The 13,699-nt window shown below is 37.4% G+C and overlaps 1 protein-coding gene across 1 annotated transcript in view; it reads left to right on the top strand.

The window, feature by feature from the left end:
- Positions 1-13,699, top strand: part of ANKS1B (ankyrin repeat and sterile alpha motif domain containing 1B) — a 423,652-nt gene that overhangs the window by 137,350 nt on the left and 272,603 nt on the right. Inside the window, 1 exon segment of the mRNA XM_010008039.1 lies at positions 12,501-12,637. Coding sequence (XP_010006341.1) covers positions 12,501-12,637 — 137 coding nt within the window.

The following is a 13,699-nucleotide window of genomic DNA, read 5'->3' as shown; positions in this document are numbered from 1 at the left end:
GGAATCAGTTGTCTTGACTTCATACTTTTTATTCTGTTACACTCAAGACTTTCCATATTGTCCTATTTTGCATTAGGATGAAACTGAGTCCTAAAATTTGAGATAAGCAGTTCTCAAGAGCTAGTGCTTCACTTGGCTAATGTCTATAATGCAATCAAGTTCAAGTCCTATAAAAAAATAGCTGAACTGTTTTTTTAGAAACACTGCAGGTGTAACAGGAAGTGCATTGTCTTGAATCACACAAAGAACTCAGCTGTCTTATGTGGAAGTTGAATTTCTCTACTCTGATCTCTCAATTTCAGATGATAAAGCTACTCAACTCGGAATGATCCAGTATTAGACACTTCAATATACATACGTAGGATCATCTAGACATTCTCAGCGGCTGTAGAATGTTATGACATTTTCCATGTTCCTGACTCTCCTGCTTCTTGTGTGTTTTCTCTGTTTTTTTTTCATATTTTGCATTAAATGTTGCAAATTTAATACAGTATATTAGGGAATGTTTTGTCACTTGCTGTATGTGGTGACTAGGTGTGTGGTCTACAGGTGCCTTGCAGCATGGTTATTATTATGTGATTGCCTTCAATTTAGGTCTTAGATTTAATGGCTTGAGCAATCCCTTTTATTTCTGTGTTCCATATCAGGGATGTGAGGGATCAAACTGAGAACCCTAAGCACCAGGCTATAAAGTGCATGTCACTGGATGTGAGGATGCTATTCAATGCTGGGCCCATGTTTCTCATCCAGTCTGCATCCCAGCTCCCTGTCAGAATAGATACATTAATTCAGTCCCTGCTCTGCTGTGTCAGAATAGGGTTGAGCAACAGCAGGATCCATGAACTGAGTGATCAAAAGATCAGCTATGTGGGATACCTGCCTGGCAGTCTTTGTCCTTTTTTTCCCCCTTCAGTCTTTCTTGCAAACACACACCAGGACTTCCATCTTGCTCTGAGGGTTATTTCTGATGAGAATATCCAGAAAAGGATGCATTTCCCCAAGAAAATCAGTTTGGATTCATCAGTTTTTATATGTTGCAAACCATTTGTCAAATGATTCATGACCAGCTATACACTGAATTCATCCACCTGCTTGGTGGCTCTGCTAACAGGCAGGTACTGTGGTCTTTGGGTCATAGCTCTGCCTGTTCACCCCTGCCTGCTTTCCATCCTTTCTTCTCTGTTGGGATCACCTCCTGCCACAGTTACTGTGCTTTTTCAGATCTTGTAGAGAGGAGTCACTGGCTTTCATATGAAGGCAATTAGTAACCTTGGTCTCTTTTCTACAGAGCTAGTAGGGCTAGCATAGCAGTCACTCCTTCCTCTACTCGCAGTCAAGCAAACTGAAAAATTTTTGCTGGTCCTTCTGACTGACAATCTGTAGGATAATTACTTTTTTTTGTGATGAACTGCATCAAAGTTGGGCTATGATTTTAGCTTGTACCAATAAAAAAAACCTGAATATGTACACCAATAATTTTATTTCAGCATTGACCTGAATCTGATCTGAAATACTATCTGATAAGATAAGAAAATCATACCCTATTTCTACTATCTTTACTTGTCCAGTAAATAACAATGTAATTGTGGTAATGCTGAAAAATTTAGTTTCTGTATTTAACATTTCAGTAGCTTTAATTGTGTTCTACTGGGAACTCACTTTTTTAAGAGCATGTAATGTGTTCTACAAAATTTTAAATAAACTTTTCTACTAGCAGAAATCCTGGCATAGCTTGCTAAATTTTGTTAAAATAAAAATATTTGCAAAAATATTAAGCAATTACTAAAATAAAACATTTTTTAACATAATGAACAGATTTATTTGTTTTGTTCACTGCCAGAGAATATTAAAAAATAGAAAATCATGAATTCCTAGTGAAGGTAATCAGTGTCGCAGTCTGTAAAAAAATATTTTCTCTCCTATTCTAATTTAAATAAAAAACACTGGTTTACTTCAATTTTCGCTGCTTCTCTCTCCCTTTCTGCATCTGCTACTCCTGATGGCAGTATGTAGCTTACTGCTGAGGTTCCCTTCTATTACCTTACAGAGATTTCATTTTTGTTCCTTTTGTACCATTTTTACTTTTGTGCCACCAAAAGGAAATTTGAAGTGTGCAAAAAATGTAGGACTTTGCAGTATGTCAAAATAGGATGGGAATGGGTTTGTATTGCCAATCCACAAACACACAGATGCTGCATATCTTTACTAGTAGCTAATGGTAGAATAATTTCTACTGCATCAGGACAACAAACTAGGCTTCCCCCCCCGCCCCCCCTTTTTTTTTTTTTTTTTTCCCTGATATGCCTTCAAATACTGCAGTTTTGGAAGAACCCATCTGAAAGAATATTTTCACACCCAGCTGCTTTACTGTTTTCAGAAAGCAAGAAAAGTCTTCAGAAAGACTATTTAACGTTTTTTTTTTTGTTGTTTTTTTTTCTCCAGGGCAAGGTTTTTATTCTTTCTATAATACAATATATCATTGTATGCAGTATTATCTGTTCTGGATGAGGATGTAAAACCAGCTTTTAGTAAAAATAAACTTTCCACTCTAGCTCCAGCTGTTCACTTCATGTCCTCTTTCAGATATCATTCCATCCCTGCTGGAAGATACTTAAATAATATGGGATAATTAAAATCAGTGTCTTTCCAGTAGTGCTGGCATTGAAACTACATTTTTCGCTGAGAGCATTTCCATTATTTTTGGCATCTATTTCTGTCTTACATTATGATGAAAATATATAAGAACATTCTGTGAATATTAAAGAAGTACAATTTGCAAAAAATAGTTATTTTCTGATCACTTATACAGTTTTTCTTTTGTAGGTTTTCTCATACAACCTGTAATAACTTAAACAGGTATTTTCCATTGATACATTTATCAAAATTGTGAAATGCCCTCTGAAGTAACTAAAGAAAAAGCCATAGATTTAATAAATTGCTTGTTTGACTGCTAGATATCAGCGTGAAAAATGCAACGTGGAATAAATTGTGGCTTGTATTCTAATAGAATATTTACACTTGCAATACCAAGTTGTTGGTGGTTAGGAGTTCTGGCAGCAAGAGTGACATGAATTCTGTGAATCCTACCTTTAGTTTTGGCTAAATAATTACTTATATACTAGTGTAATTTAATTCTTTGTTGCAGTTTAAGACTTGAAGGTAAGAGATGTTGAATAGTTTTGAGCCATGCTTTTTTTTTTAGTAAAGCCTGGGAAAAAAAGCATAGTTTCACTTAATTATGATCTGCCTTTTGGTATATTAGTGTTTGGATGGGATTAGGTGCTTCATCTCTGCTCTACTGCTTTGGAATATTCCTTCTTGAATGAATATACTGATTTGGCTCTAGGTCAAACAAACAGGCCAAAGCTGCATCGTCTAGAAATTTTGGTTTATTAATTTTCTATCAATAGCAAATACAAATAGCATGCCTCTTCAATGTATGTATGGTTTCGTGCTGTCTTTATAATTCCTTTAGCTCATTAACTGCAGTGGTCAAACATTCCAAGCAGCTATCCAAACTCCATAGGAAGTACAGTAGGTTTCACTAGTGGGAACGCTTAATAAGAATTTTAAAAAATCTGCAAAGCTTGTGGATCTTAGAGAATCTACAACCAAAACAAGAAAAGAAAGCTACTGTGCAAGCTGCACACTGTGACAGAAACTAAATGAAATATTCTGAAGCATTTAGAGGATTCTAAACACTCAGAGCAGAACTTATGTAAATCCTGCCTTGTCAGTCAGAAGGTAAGCTTAATAATGTGTAAGACATATAATTTCATCTAAATTGCAGCAGAGAGAAAATAAAATAATAGAGGAATATTAACAAAAATTATAGACTTTGCATATTTTGCAGGACAAATGCTAAGGGTGAATAAAATGCATGTGAATAATATATGGTATTAATTATAAAAGATAATTTGGATATTAAAAAAGACAATCAAGTTATTTTTTTTAGTTACTAAACAGTCTAATGCTGTAGTGCCACAAATCAGCTTTTAATGTTTGGAAACTGCATTGCGTAATTCCAAAATTATCCACACAGTTTCCTGTATCTCTCTCAAATTGTTTGGACATTATTAGGGCAACATACTGGACTAGATATCTGGTCCACTCTGGTACAGGTGTTTTTCCATGTTGCTTTCAAAATTAACAGCAGACACTTCTGAGATTTCCTAAATTCTGACTGTGTGTTAGTAGTGCACACTATCTTCTGGACAAAGTCTTTATGCTTGATGAGTATACTGTTACACTGTATGCAATATACATTTCTAGTTTGGAAAAAAACAAACACTTTTTTTCATTTAAATATGTATTACATACAAAAATGTAAGTTTTCAGAGTGACAGTTGAGCTCTCTGAAATTGGTAAAAAATTCAGGTACATTAAATAAGAATAACTGGATATTGAGATGTTTTAAAACATCATTTCTAGCTCTCTGGCTGAAAAGGGTTTTGGTTAGCCTTTTGACTTCAGTGTTCTGATAAAGGGCTTCATTAACTAATTGATAGTTCAGAAGAATGAAGCTTGTGAAAATAGTTTTGTCTGTAAGTTGCATTTCATTGCAACTAACAATAGATGTATATTGGGATGCTTAATCTTCAAGGCGGCTGAAATTACAAACTGAACTCAATCCCCAGGGAGTAGGGCTGTTACCAGTATTATATAAAAGGTTTGAGAGCACTTACTGTCATCACCTTTTGTGGTTTATATTCTGAGATAGTTTGAAAATGTAGCCTAATCATGTACGGTATATGCAATAGTAGAATACTTTCTCTACGCAGCAGTTTGGTTATTCTCTTTGGATTATAGGAGAAGCCTTGTGAAACACTAAGGCAAGGAAGGATATGATAGCATTCAGTGACCTCTCACTCATGAGTTACATTTAAAAATAAGCACAGACATCCCCAGTATATATCATTTTTCTTTGGAGGATATTTTATGTTACAAGACTAATAGGCATCCCAGTTTTTATTGAATGTCTGAAATAAGCAAAAATATTTTGGCAGCTGTAACTACATCCTGTCTTTTCATTGAACTTCCAGAGATATGATGACTACATGCTGAGACAAGGCAAATACAGAAATCTATGAAGTATCTGTCATAGGCAAATGTAGTCATTTCTCTACTCACCTTTTAGAAATGGAAAAGACAACAAAAATCTCCATTTTTAAAAAAAGTATATCACAACAGTGCAGCATTGTTTTTGAATGCTCAATTAGACATCAACAGCTTGCAGAGGCAGTCTCAAAAGGTTACTCAGGAAATGGTGGAAATCACCCATCATCTCTCATTATGTACTAATGAGAGATGTTTTTCCAGACAGTTGCCTGGTATTACAAGGGTTATGCAAGCTTGAAGCAGTTCCAAAGTCTGTTTGTGCAGGTGGGTGATTAGAGGAAATAAAAAAGTTGATAATAGTCATGCCCAACTCTTTTGGATGATGCTGAAACAGCTAAGCAGACCCCCTGCTGCCACTGGAATGCACTTTACTGGTAATTAATTCCAAACACAATCCTGAAATAGCGGCCACATCCAAGATTGGGCCAGTTATAGCTTCAAGTGCTTTCAACAAGACAGTTGCAGATATATATTTACAGTCCTACTCAGAACAATAGTTATTCAGGTTTAAGTGTGTGGGAAACAAAACAATTTCAAAAGAGCAAATTCAAACAGTTTAGTCCAACTGTTCTCTCTATGCATCCAGTGTTGCTCCCTCCTGATTCAATTATTCAGTATTCTGCCTGCTCTTTTAAAATGTCTCTTGTAATGTTCGTTCCTTGAAATCCTGAAAAACATGATTGTTCTTATCTGTAGTTCCTAGATTGATGCCATACTGAAGACTTATGTAGGAGAGAAGATTTGCTTTGGGGATTTCATCAAGTTAGAACAATTTAAAAGTTGAATCCTACACTATGGCAAATTGCCTAGTCCCTCAGCTGGGGCTTCAATACAACACAAATGGTTTTCCTATCTACTTGAGAAAATAGCAGATTTTATATTTTTCCTGGATTTCTGTATGAACTGCACCGTGGCTTAATTTTATTGTATGCAATTGCTGTGAATCCTTGCAATGGGTCCACCACTAACAGAAGACATCACATTTTTGTCTGACATGGTATGCAAGGAATCTTATACATGGCAGATCTGTATCAAGTCAGGGCAGTTCCTACTATTTTATTACCTACTCTGCTCAGTTTTGGGTCTTTGTTTCTTTCTACTTGTTGGCTTGTGGTCCTGCCTTGTAAATTTACTGCTGGTGGAATCCAGCCACCTGGGTTGACCCACAATGAGTGAACTGAGCCCAGCTACTGCTGACTCCATACAAAATGTTCAGATACATTGTTTTAAGACTTGCACTGAAATCTGCCTGTGGGTATATGCAATGGGGTCATTTTCCTTGCTCTGCCTTAGAGAGGGTTAGTTGTGTTTTAATGAAGTTTCTGTAAGCTTCAGGAAGATCACTGTGCCAAATTCTCTTTTCATATGGAATAGGATTCAGATTATTCTTTATGTGGGCCTGGGTCACTCTCTCTTTCTTTTAGATAAAGTTTAGAAATAGTAGGAAAGATGATATGAGACATAATCATCTGGAGAAGTTTTTTATTATCCCTGGAATCAGAAAATATGCATTTATCTGTCAGTCCAATGTGACTATAAATGACAAGTCTTTCATTCCAGTTATGAAGCTTTTTAAGGGACTAGATGATTATTTATAATTGAAGAGCACTGAAATCTAGTCTGTATGGTACTATCCTTAATGAACCTACATTAACTTGTTCAGTTCTCAACCAGACAGGATCTTAAGAGGACATAAAACATGTATAGACAAAGGCATTCCAATATTTTTTTCTAAAGACATATCCAAAGCCATAGAAATTACCAGACTGGATAGTTGGTTTTGTAGTACTTCTCTAATAGTCTAGCAAATGGAGTCTGCTATAACTGATCAAACTTAGGTCTGTCTTGTTACCACATTAAAAAGTATTTTGATCCCAGACAACACCAAGGCATCTGGAGCTTTACTTGCATTTTTGCATTATCCTGATGCTGGGGTATAGAAAACAGATGGAGAGCTTTGGCCTGCCTTCAAGTAGTTTGAAACATGGCATGGAGTCCTCCACACAGCACAGCTTCAGGAGTAAAAGGAAGTTACTTACTCATAATAGGGTGCCTTTGAGGTTGTTGCCTATGTGTGTATGCAGGCATATCTATGTTTAGGCATGTGTGTATCTATATATGTTCACACTCATTTTTCACCCTTCTTTTTCTTTCTCCTGGAATTGCAACATACAAATCTACCCAGGGCCTGAGGTTATACTGTAAAGCTCTACAACGTAACAATTATTATACTTAGTGCTTTAAGTATTTTGTTCATATTTAGCATTATATTTTCAGAGGTTTTGGAATTTAGTATATATGTTTATAAATACCATTAGATGTGTAGCATATAGCCTAGTTCTAGATTACTGCTGTCCACATCTCTAAAGTTATATATTTCTTCCACGCATACAGCAAATTGTAAATATGGCCATATTGTATTTTACGTGACTCCACGAATAATTGTAATATGAAAATAAAATAGGCTGTGTGTGTATTTGCATTTTGGTTCAGAGCACTGGATGTGAATTTGAAATAAATAATTCTTCCCAGTTACTGTTCATTGCTTCAGTCTCAGTCTGGTTTTGGGGCACATAAACCAGACTCCTATTTAATCTGAAGCTTCGTTTCAGAAGGGCACCCAAAATTATAGGGTCCTTCTAGAAGCTGTGAGATAGAGGTATGGTGGGGGTGTTTGGCAGAATAAGTAAGATGCTAACTAGTGCTGAAAATGCAAACCTGTGTATGTTCTAAATGGAGAGTCATGGCGATTAACTGCTTTGATCTGCTGATCCATTGCCATTTCACTAAATTGTAGAAATAACTAATGTAATATCTAATACAGACATAATCGTAGATTTTGAAAAGGACACTAGAATGTTTCTGTAATGAAAGTAGAAAGCTACTGATGAACTGTGCTCCGTTGTGAAGATTTATTTCTGAGGTTAAATTTAATTACAGCTGTATTTCTGGAATATGGGCTGACTTTTGATATTTTGCTTTCTGCGATATAGTAGTAAGTGTTTTGGCTGCTAGACATGGTGTCTGCCCAATAGTTAATGTTTTTACATATATATATGTAGTGCCTTTTCTTTGAGTACATTATGAGGAAAATTATCTATCAGAAGAGCTCCAGTGGATGTTTTTTCCTTACAGTACATGGATAGTGGGATTAAAATTTTAATGAAACACTTGTTGAATGGTGGTGATATGGTCTGTTGGTATCCATAAGGACATTTTCCTCTAAGCTTCATACCACATGAGAGAAGACAGTCACCCACCAACTGACTACTGGAGCACAGTAAAAGGCAAAGTACCTAGCACATGATTTTTTCTTATATATATTTTCAGTTAAACAGTTAACATTGTAGTTATTTAATCTGGCATCTTAGTAGAAAATAGCAGTGAAAGAGCACCACAGTTTGCTCTCACAATATGCCTCAGATTGTCCTTGGAGGAGAGATGCTCCGGCCCTTAGATCATCTTTGTGGCCCTTCTCTGGACTTTCTTGATGAGCTCCATGTCCTTCTTATGTTGAGGGCTTCAGAAATGGACACAGCACTCCAGCTGGTGTCTCATGAGAGCCAAGTCAAGCGGGAGAATCACCTCCTTTGACCTACTGTCTTGGCTTCTTTTGATGCGTCTCTCAGTAACCATTTTTAAAAACCAGAATAAGCTTCAGCTATGAAATCCTCGTGACAGTTTCTCATGTATGATGGAGGCAGGAAGGAATATCGTTAGAGCATGCTGCAGTTCAATACTTTTAGCTGCCAGATGATCCCTGGAGTCTGGTGTTATCTGACAAGTACAGAAACATCTCTTTGCTTATTGCAGCTTGAGCCAGAAAATAGAAAAAATTACCGCTATAGATACTTCCCTGTTGGCCCCATCTATAGCACCTATCAGAAACTCAGCATGAGAGCTAATCTTTCCTAGGTAAATTTGGTAGGTTCTCAAGTTTCCAAGTTGTTTTTGCCATGGAATGTACCAATGGAACATTATTACAGTTATGCTTACCTAAAGGGGGAAAAAAATAAAAAAGAAGTTGGCTTTAGTTTTGTTGCCAGAGAAATAGAAAAGAAAATTAAACCATAATTATGATATAATTTAATTACAAAAGAAAATATATTCAAATCTATTCTTAATGAAAATATGAGTACTGTATGCATAAACAGAGAAGTTGCCAGGTTGGTTGCAGGAACTAATTTGATGGTGATATTTTCTGATGGAGCAAATTCAGGTAGTAAATCATTATTGGTTGCCTAATGAAAAGATCCTACTGTGAAAATAAACAGCTGTCCTCAATAAAGAAATTGTTTAGAACTGAAGGCATGAAATATTGAGCAGTTGGATTTCTTTCGGGGACATTTATCTCAAAGAAAACTAATGGGTTGGTTTTTTTCAAAGCTTTATATTTGGATTCTAAAAGCATGATCCTTATTTTCTATCATTTTATTTTGCTTGGAAGGAAAGGCTGTAACTACTCTTTTTTGAAATATTTTGTATGTTCCTGAATTGGTTATAGTTGCATGCACATTGTAGGTGAAGAACTTTTTCTCAGGCCTAACTAGTGGTGCATGTAACAGCCCTGCCTCCCCTCATGAATATCTTCCAATAAATTTTCATTCCAAGAATGTCACTCCCAGTTGCTTTGATGCTTCTCAGGTGTGGCTGTATCTAGGTGCAAAACCTCATCTCCAGTGACCTATCTTTAAACAGGGTCAACAAGAAGTCTTTCCTGTGGAAAGACCAAAACCTTGCTCACAACTTGATTCCTCTATTAAACTCTTCCACATATTTAAGTGTTAGCAAACTCAGCTGAGCTGACTATCATCAAAAGCTTGTAAAAGAATGAAGTGGTGGGGGAGAAATGTGCTTATTACCATGAGCACCAATCTGTATTTCTCTCTGGCCTTTGAGAGATACGTCTTTCAGATACTTCTGCACCTGCAAGACTTCCTGATTTCACTTGCAAGGCTTTTATGTGCTAAATAGTTAAAGGGCAGCTGTGTTCTTCAGCTGAGCCACATGGGCTTCAGAGCGAAAGAACAGCAGCAGGAACACAGGGACTGCTGCTACTGGGGAGTTTGTGTTCTTTGTAGGTTTAGTTGGTTGCCAGAGAAAATTGTTCTCTTTGTTTCTCACACCAGTAAGTGCAATAAGTACCTTAAATAGACTTGCTTGAAACATTTCTCAATCTAGAATTTATTTCTTTGCCTCCTTGATGGTGCCTGTAGTACCATAAGTCTCAGTAGCAGTGCAAAGCTCTCTCAAAGCAAGTCTCTGATTCTCAGTCAGAGAGGTTCGTTGAGAACCATCTATTGATCATTCTAATTGGATACATTAAGAAGAGTGTAGCCAGTAGGTCAAAGGAGGTTATCCTTCTCTACTCTGTCCTGGTGAGGCTGCATCTGGAATACTGTGTGCAATTCTGGGCTCCCTAGTTCATAAAGGATAAGAAACTACTGGAAAGACTTCAGTGCGGAGCCACAAAGATTATTAGAGGAAAGGAGCATCTGCCCTATGAGGAAAGGCTGATGAAAAAGCTGGATCTGTTTAGTTTGGAGAAGAGGAGACCAAAGGGTACCCCACAGCATTCTTCTAGGGAAGCTGGCTTCTCGTGGCTTGGATGTGCATATGCTTTGCTGGATAAAAAATGGTTTGGATGGCTGGGTCCAGAGAATTGTGTTACATGGAGCTAAATCCAGTTGGCAGCCAGACATGAGTGGCATTCCCTAGGGCTCAGTGCTGGAGCTGCTCCTGTTTAACATCTTTATTGATGATTTGGATGAGGGGATAGAGTGCACCCTCAGTAAGTTTGCAGATGACATTAAGTTGGGTGGAAGTGTTGATCTGCTTGAGGGCAGGGAGGCTCTGCAGAGGGATCTGGACAGGCTTGATCGATGGGCTGAAGCCAATGACTTGAGGTTCAATAAGGCCAAATGTCAGGTCCTGCACTTTGGCCACAACAAACCCCAGCAGTGCTACAGGCTTGGGGAGAAGTGGCTGGAGAGCTGCCCAGCAGAGAGGGACTTGGGGCTGTTGACTGACAGCTGTCTGAACATGAGCCAGCAGTGTGCCCAGGTGGCCAAGAAGGCCATTGTCATCCTGGCCTGCATCAGGAATAGTGTGAGCAGGACCAAGGAGGTGATCCTACCCCTATACTCAGCCTTGGTGAGGCCGCACCTCAAGTACTGTGTGCAGGTTTGGGCAACACAGCATAGGAAGGACATGGAGATGATGGAGATGGTGCAGAGAAGGGTAACTAATCTGATTAGGGATCTGGAGAACAGGTCTTATGAGGAGAGGCTGAGGGAGTTGGGGCTGTTCATCCTGGAGAAGAGGAGGCTGAGGGGAGACCTCATTGCTTTCTACAACTGTGACTATGTGACTGTGACTGTCCATAGACTGAAGCAGAAGATGATGAGACTTTCAGCTCAATTAAGATGCTCCTATACACTTACATTGAGCCCTATCCTCACTATGAGATTTGGAAAGAGGAAAATAAAGGCCTTGATGGAGTGTCTTCTTGTAAAATACCTGACCCTCCTTTGGTGACCTAGGCTTTCCAATGACAGGATACTTACTTAAATTCCACACATAAACAGACTTCCAGTTAGATAACAGGTCAGACAGGAGTCAATAAGAGAGAGTTAAGGCTTTCTGGAATGTCATTCAAGTTCTTTTGTGTTAGGGACATTATTATGAGGATTCACTGCATTAGAAACATTCAGAGAAGGTAAGAATGATGTTTGAAGTCCTTTTAATGGTCCTCCACAGTGCCATAAAATGGGAACAGCAGTTTCCCATGTACCTGCAGGTATGTACACATTTTTAAGACATCTCTAGGTTATCTGTCTGAGATGCTGCTAGAAGGTAGCAGCGCAGAACTCTATGAAGGGTTGCAGTTTCATCAGAGGACCTAATTCTTGCTGATCCCATAGGTTGATCTCAGTGTCCAGGAGAGTTGTTGCTAATGGCTGTTAGCATACTCTTAAGTCATGTATGTGTTTATATGACTTGTTGAACTAGGTCTTTTGTGTTAAGATTTTCCAGGATGAGATACGAGTTGCATTAGAAATCTCCCTTGTATATCACCCCAGCTAGAGCAATAATACTTGGATTCCCAATCAGTAATTCAAAATAACACAATATTTGTGTTCATTTTGTGCACTGTTTTATTCAAGTATTGAGAGTGCTATGTCTTGCCTTAACAGAGAATGACTGTAAGACCTGATAAATAAAGTGTAGATATTCAATATATTCCTCAACAAATACATTCAGAGAATAGATTTTGTAAGCTGAAATAGTGTTCTGAGTAGTGTTGTGTTTTCAAAATAATTTTTTATTTTAAAATGTATGGAGTATTTTTGAGTTCACATAAATGCTGTTTTTATTCACAGATAATGCACCTCAGGTAGCAATTACCACACCAGGATCTGGTAACCATAGAAACAGCTCTACAGGACCAACACCTGACTGCTCTCCTCCATCACCAGACACTGCACTTAAAAACATAGTGAAAGTTATACGTCCTCAGGTAGGTGTTCACCATAAGTATCCTCTTATTAGTTGTCTTTTTCATATTTAAAAAAGGCTATGATGCATATATTCCAAGGGGATGTTATCACTATATACATGACTAGGTCAAAAACAGAGAAAAAGAAACCAAAATATATTTTGTACTTAGGAAGCAATCTTGATGGCAGGAGAAAATAGGATATTTAATGAATGAGCCCAACAATGTACAGAGACATAGCCATACATTTTCCTTATATCATTAATGATGAATTAAGTCTTAATGTTATGTTTTGTATTTTTATGTACTATTAGTTTTCTTCTGAGTTTATGTTCTTTGTTAATCAATATTAACTCTGTGTTATTTTCCAGGTTTTTCCTCTTTCTGTATCTCCATTTACATGATCCCATAATGTTTCATTCCTTCCTCAGCTTACCTTCTCATATAATATTGCTTCTTGGCTTTCATCCTTCCTAACTATATGTATTTCTAATACTGTTTGGTAAACAAGTTGCTTAACATGTGGAAAACTTGAGTGCCCCTTGTAATTCTTTAAGGAGTACAGCCTTTTAAAATAAAAGCTTGAAAATAAGTAAATCTTAGTATCTATTTGCTTCAGCAGTATAGAGGTAATCAGCATAGAGGCGTTTATTTAAGGATCACAGGATCATAAAATAGCACAGGTCAGAAGAAACGTCATGGAATTATCTAGTTCCCTGCTTAAACAGGTATGACATTAGGTGTGACAACTACACGCTGAATTGACTAATTGTACAACTTTTTGGTGTGGACTAAAAGAATTTCTGTTCCTCTCCTAGCAATGATTTGGTTCAAATGTAGATATCTGTTTTTTGCTGCTGATCTCTGCAACTGGGCCACTTTGATGCCAGTGGATGCAGGCTTTGTATATTCACTGTGTTGGTCGCATTTGTGTTACTTGCAAAGTAACTTGCAAACTGATGGATACATATTACTTTAGTAAGAATTAGATAGGGCAGATTATTTTGATGACATACCAAGTGAACATGTTACAGTGGTGAAGGTGGGTCTTCCTTTCAGTACTCATTGGAGCACATGTTCAGC

Source organism: Chaetura pelagica, unplaced genomic scaffold, assembly GCF_000747805.2.
Source record: "Chaetura pelagica isolate M959 unplaced genomic scaffold, ChaPel_1.0 scaffold50, whole genome shotgun sequence".
Lineage (NCBI taxonomy): Eukaryota > Metazoa > Chordata > Aves > Apodiformes > Apodidae > Chaetura > Chaetura pelagica.
Note: the sequence above shows the minus strand (reverse complement) of the source record. Positions and strands in the feature narration are given on the sequence as shown.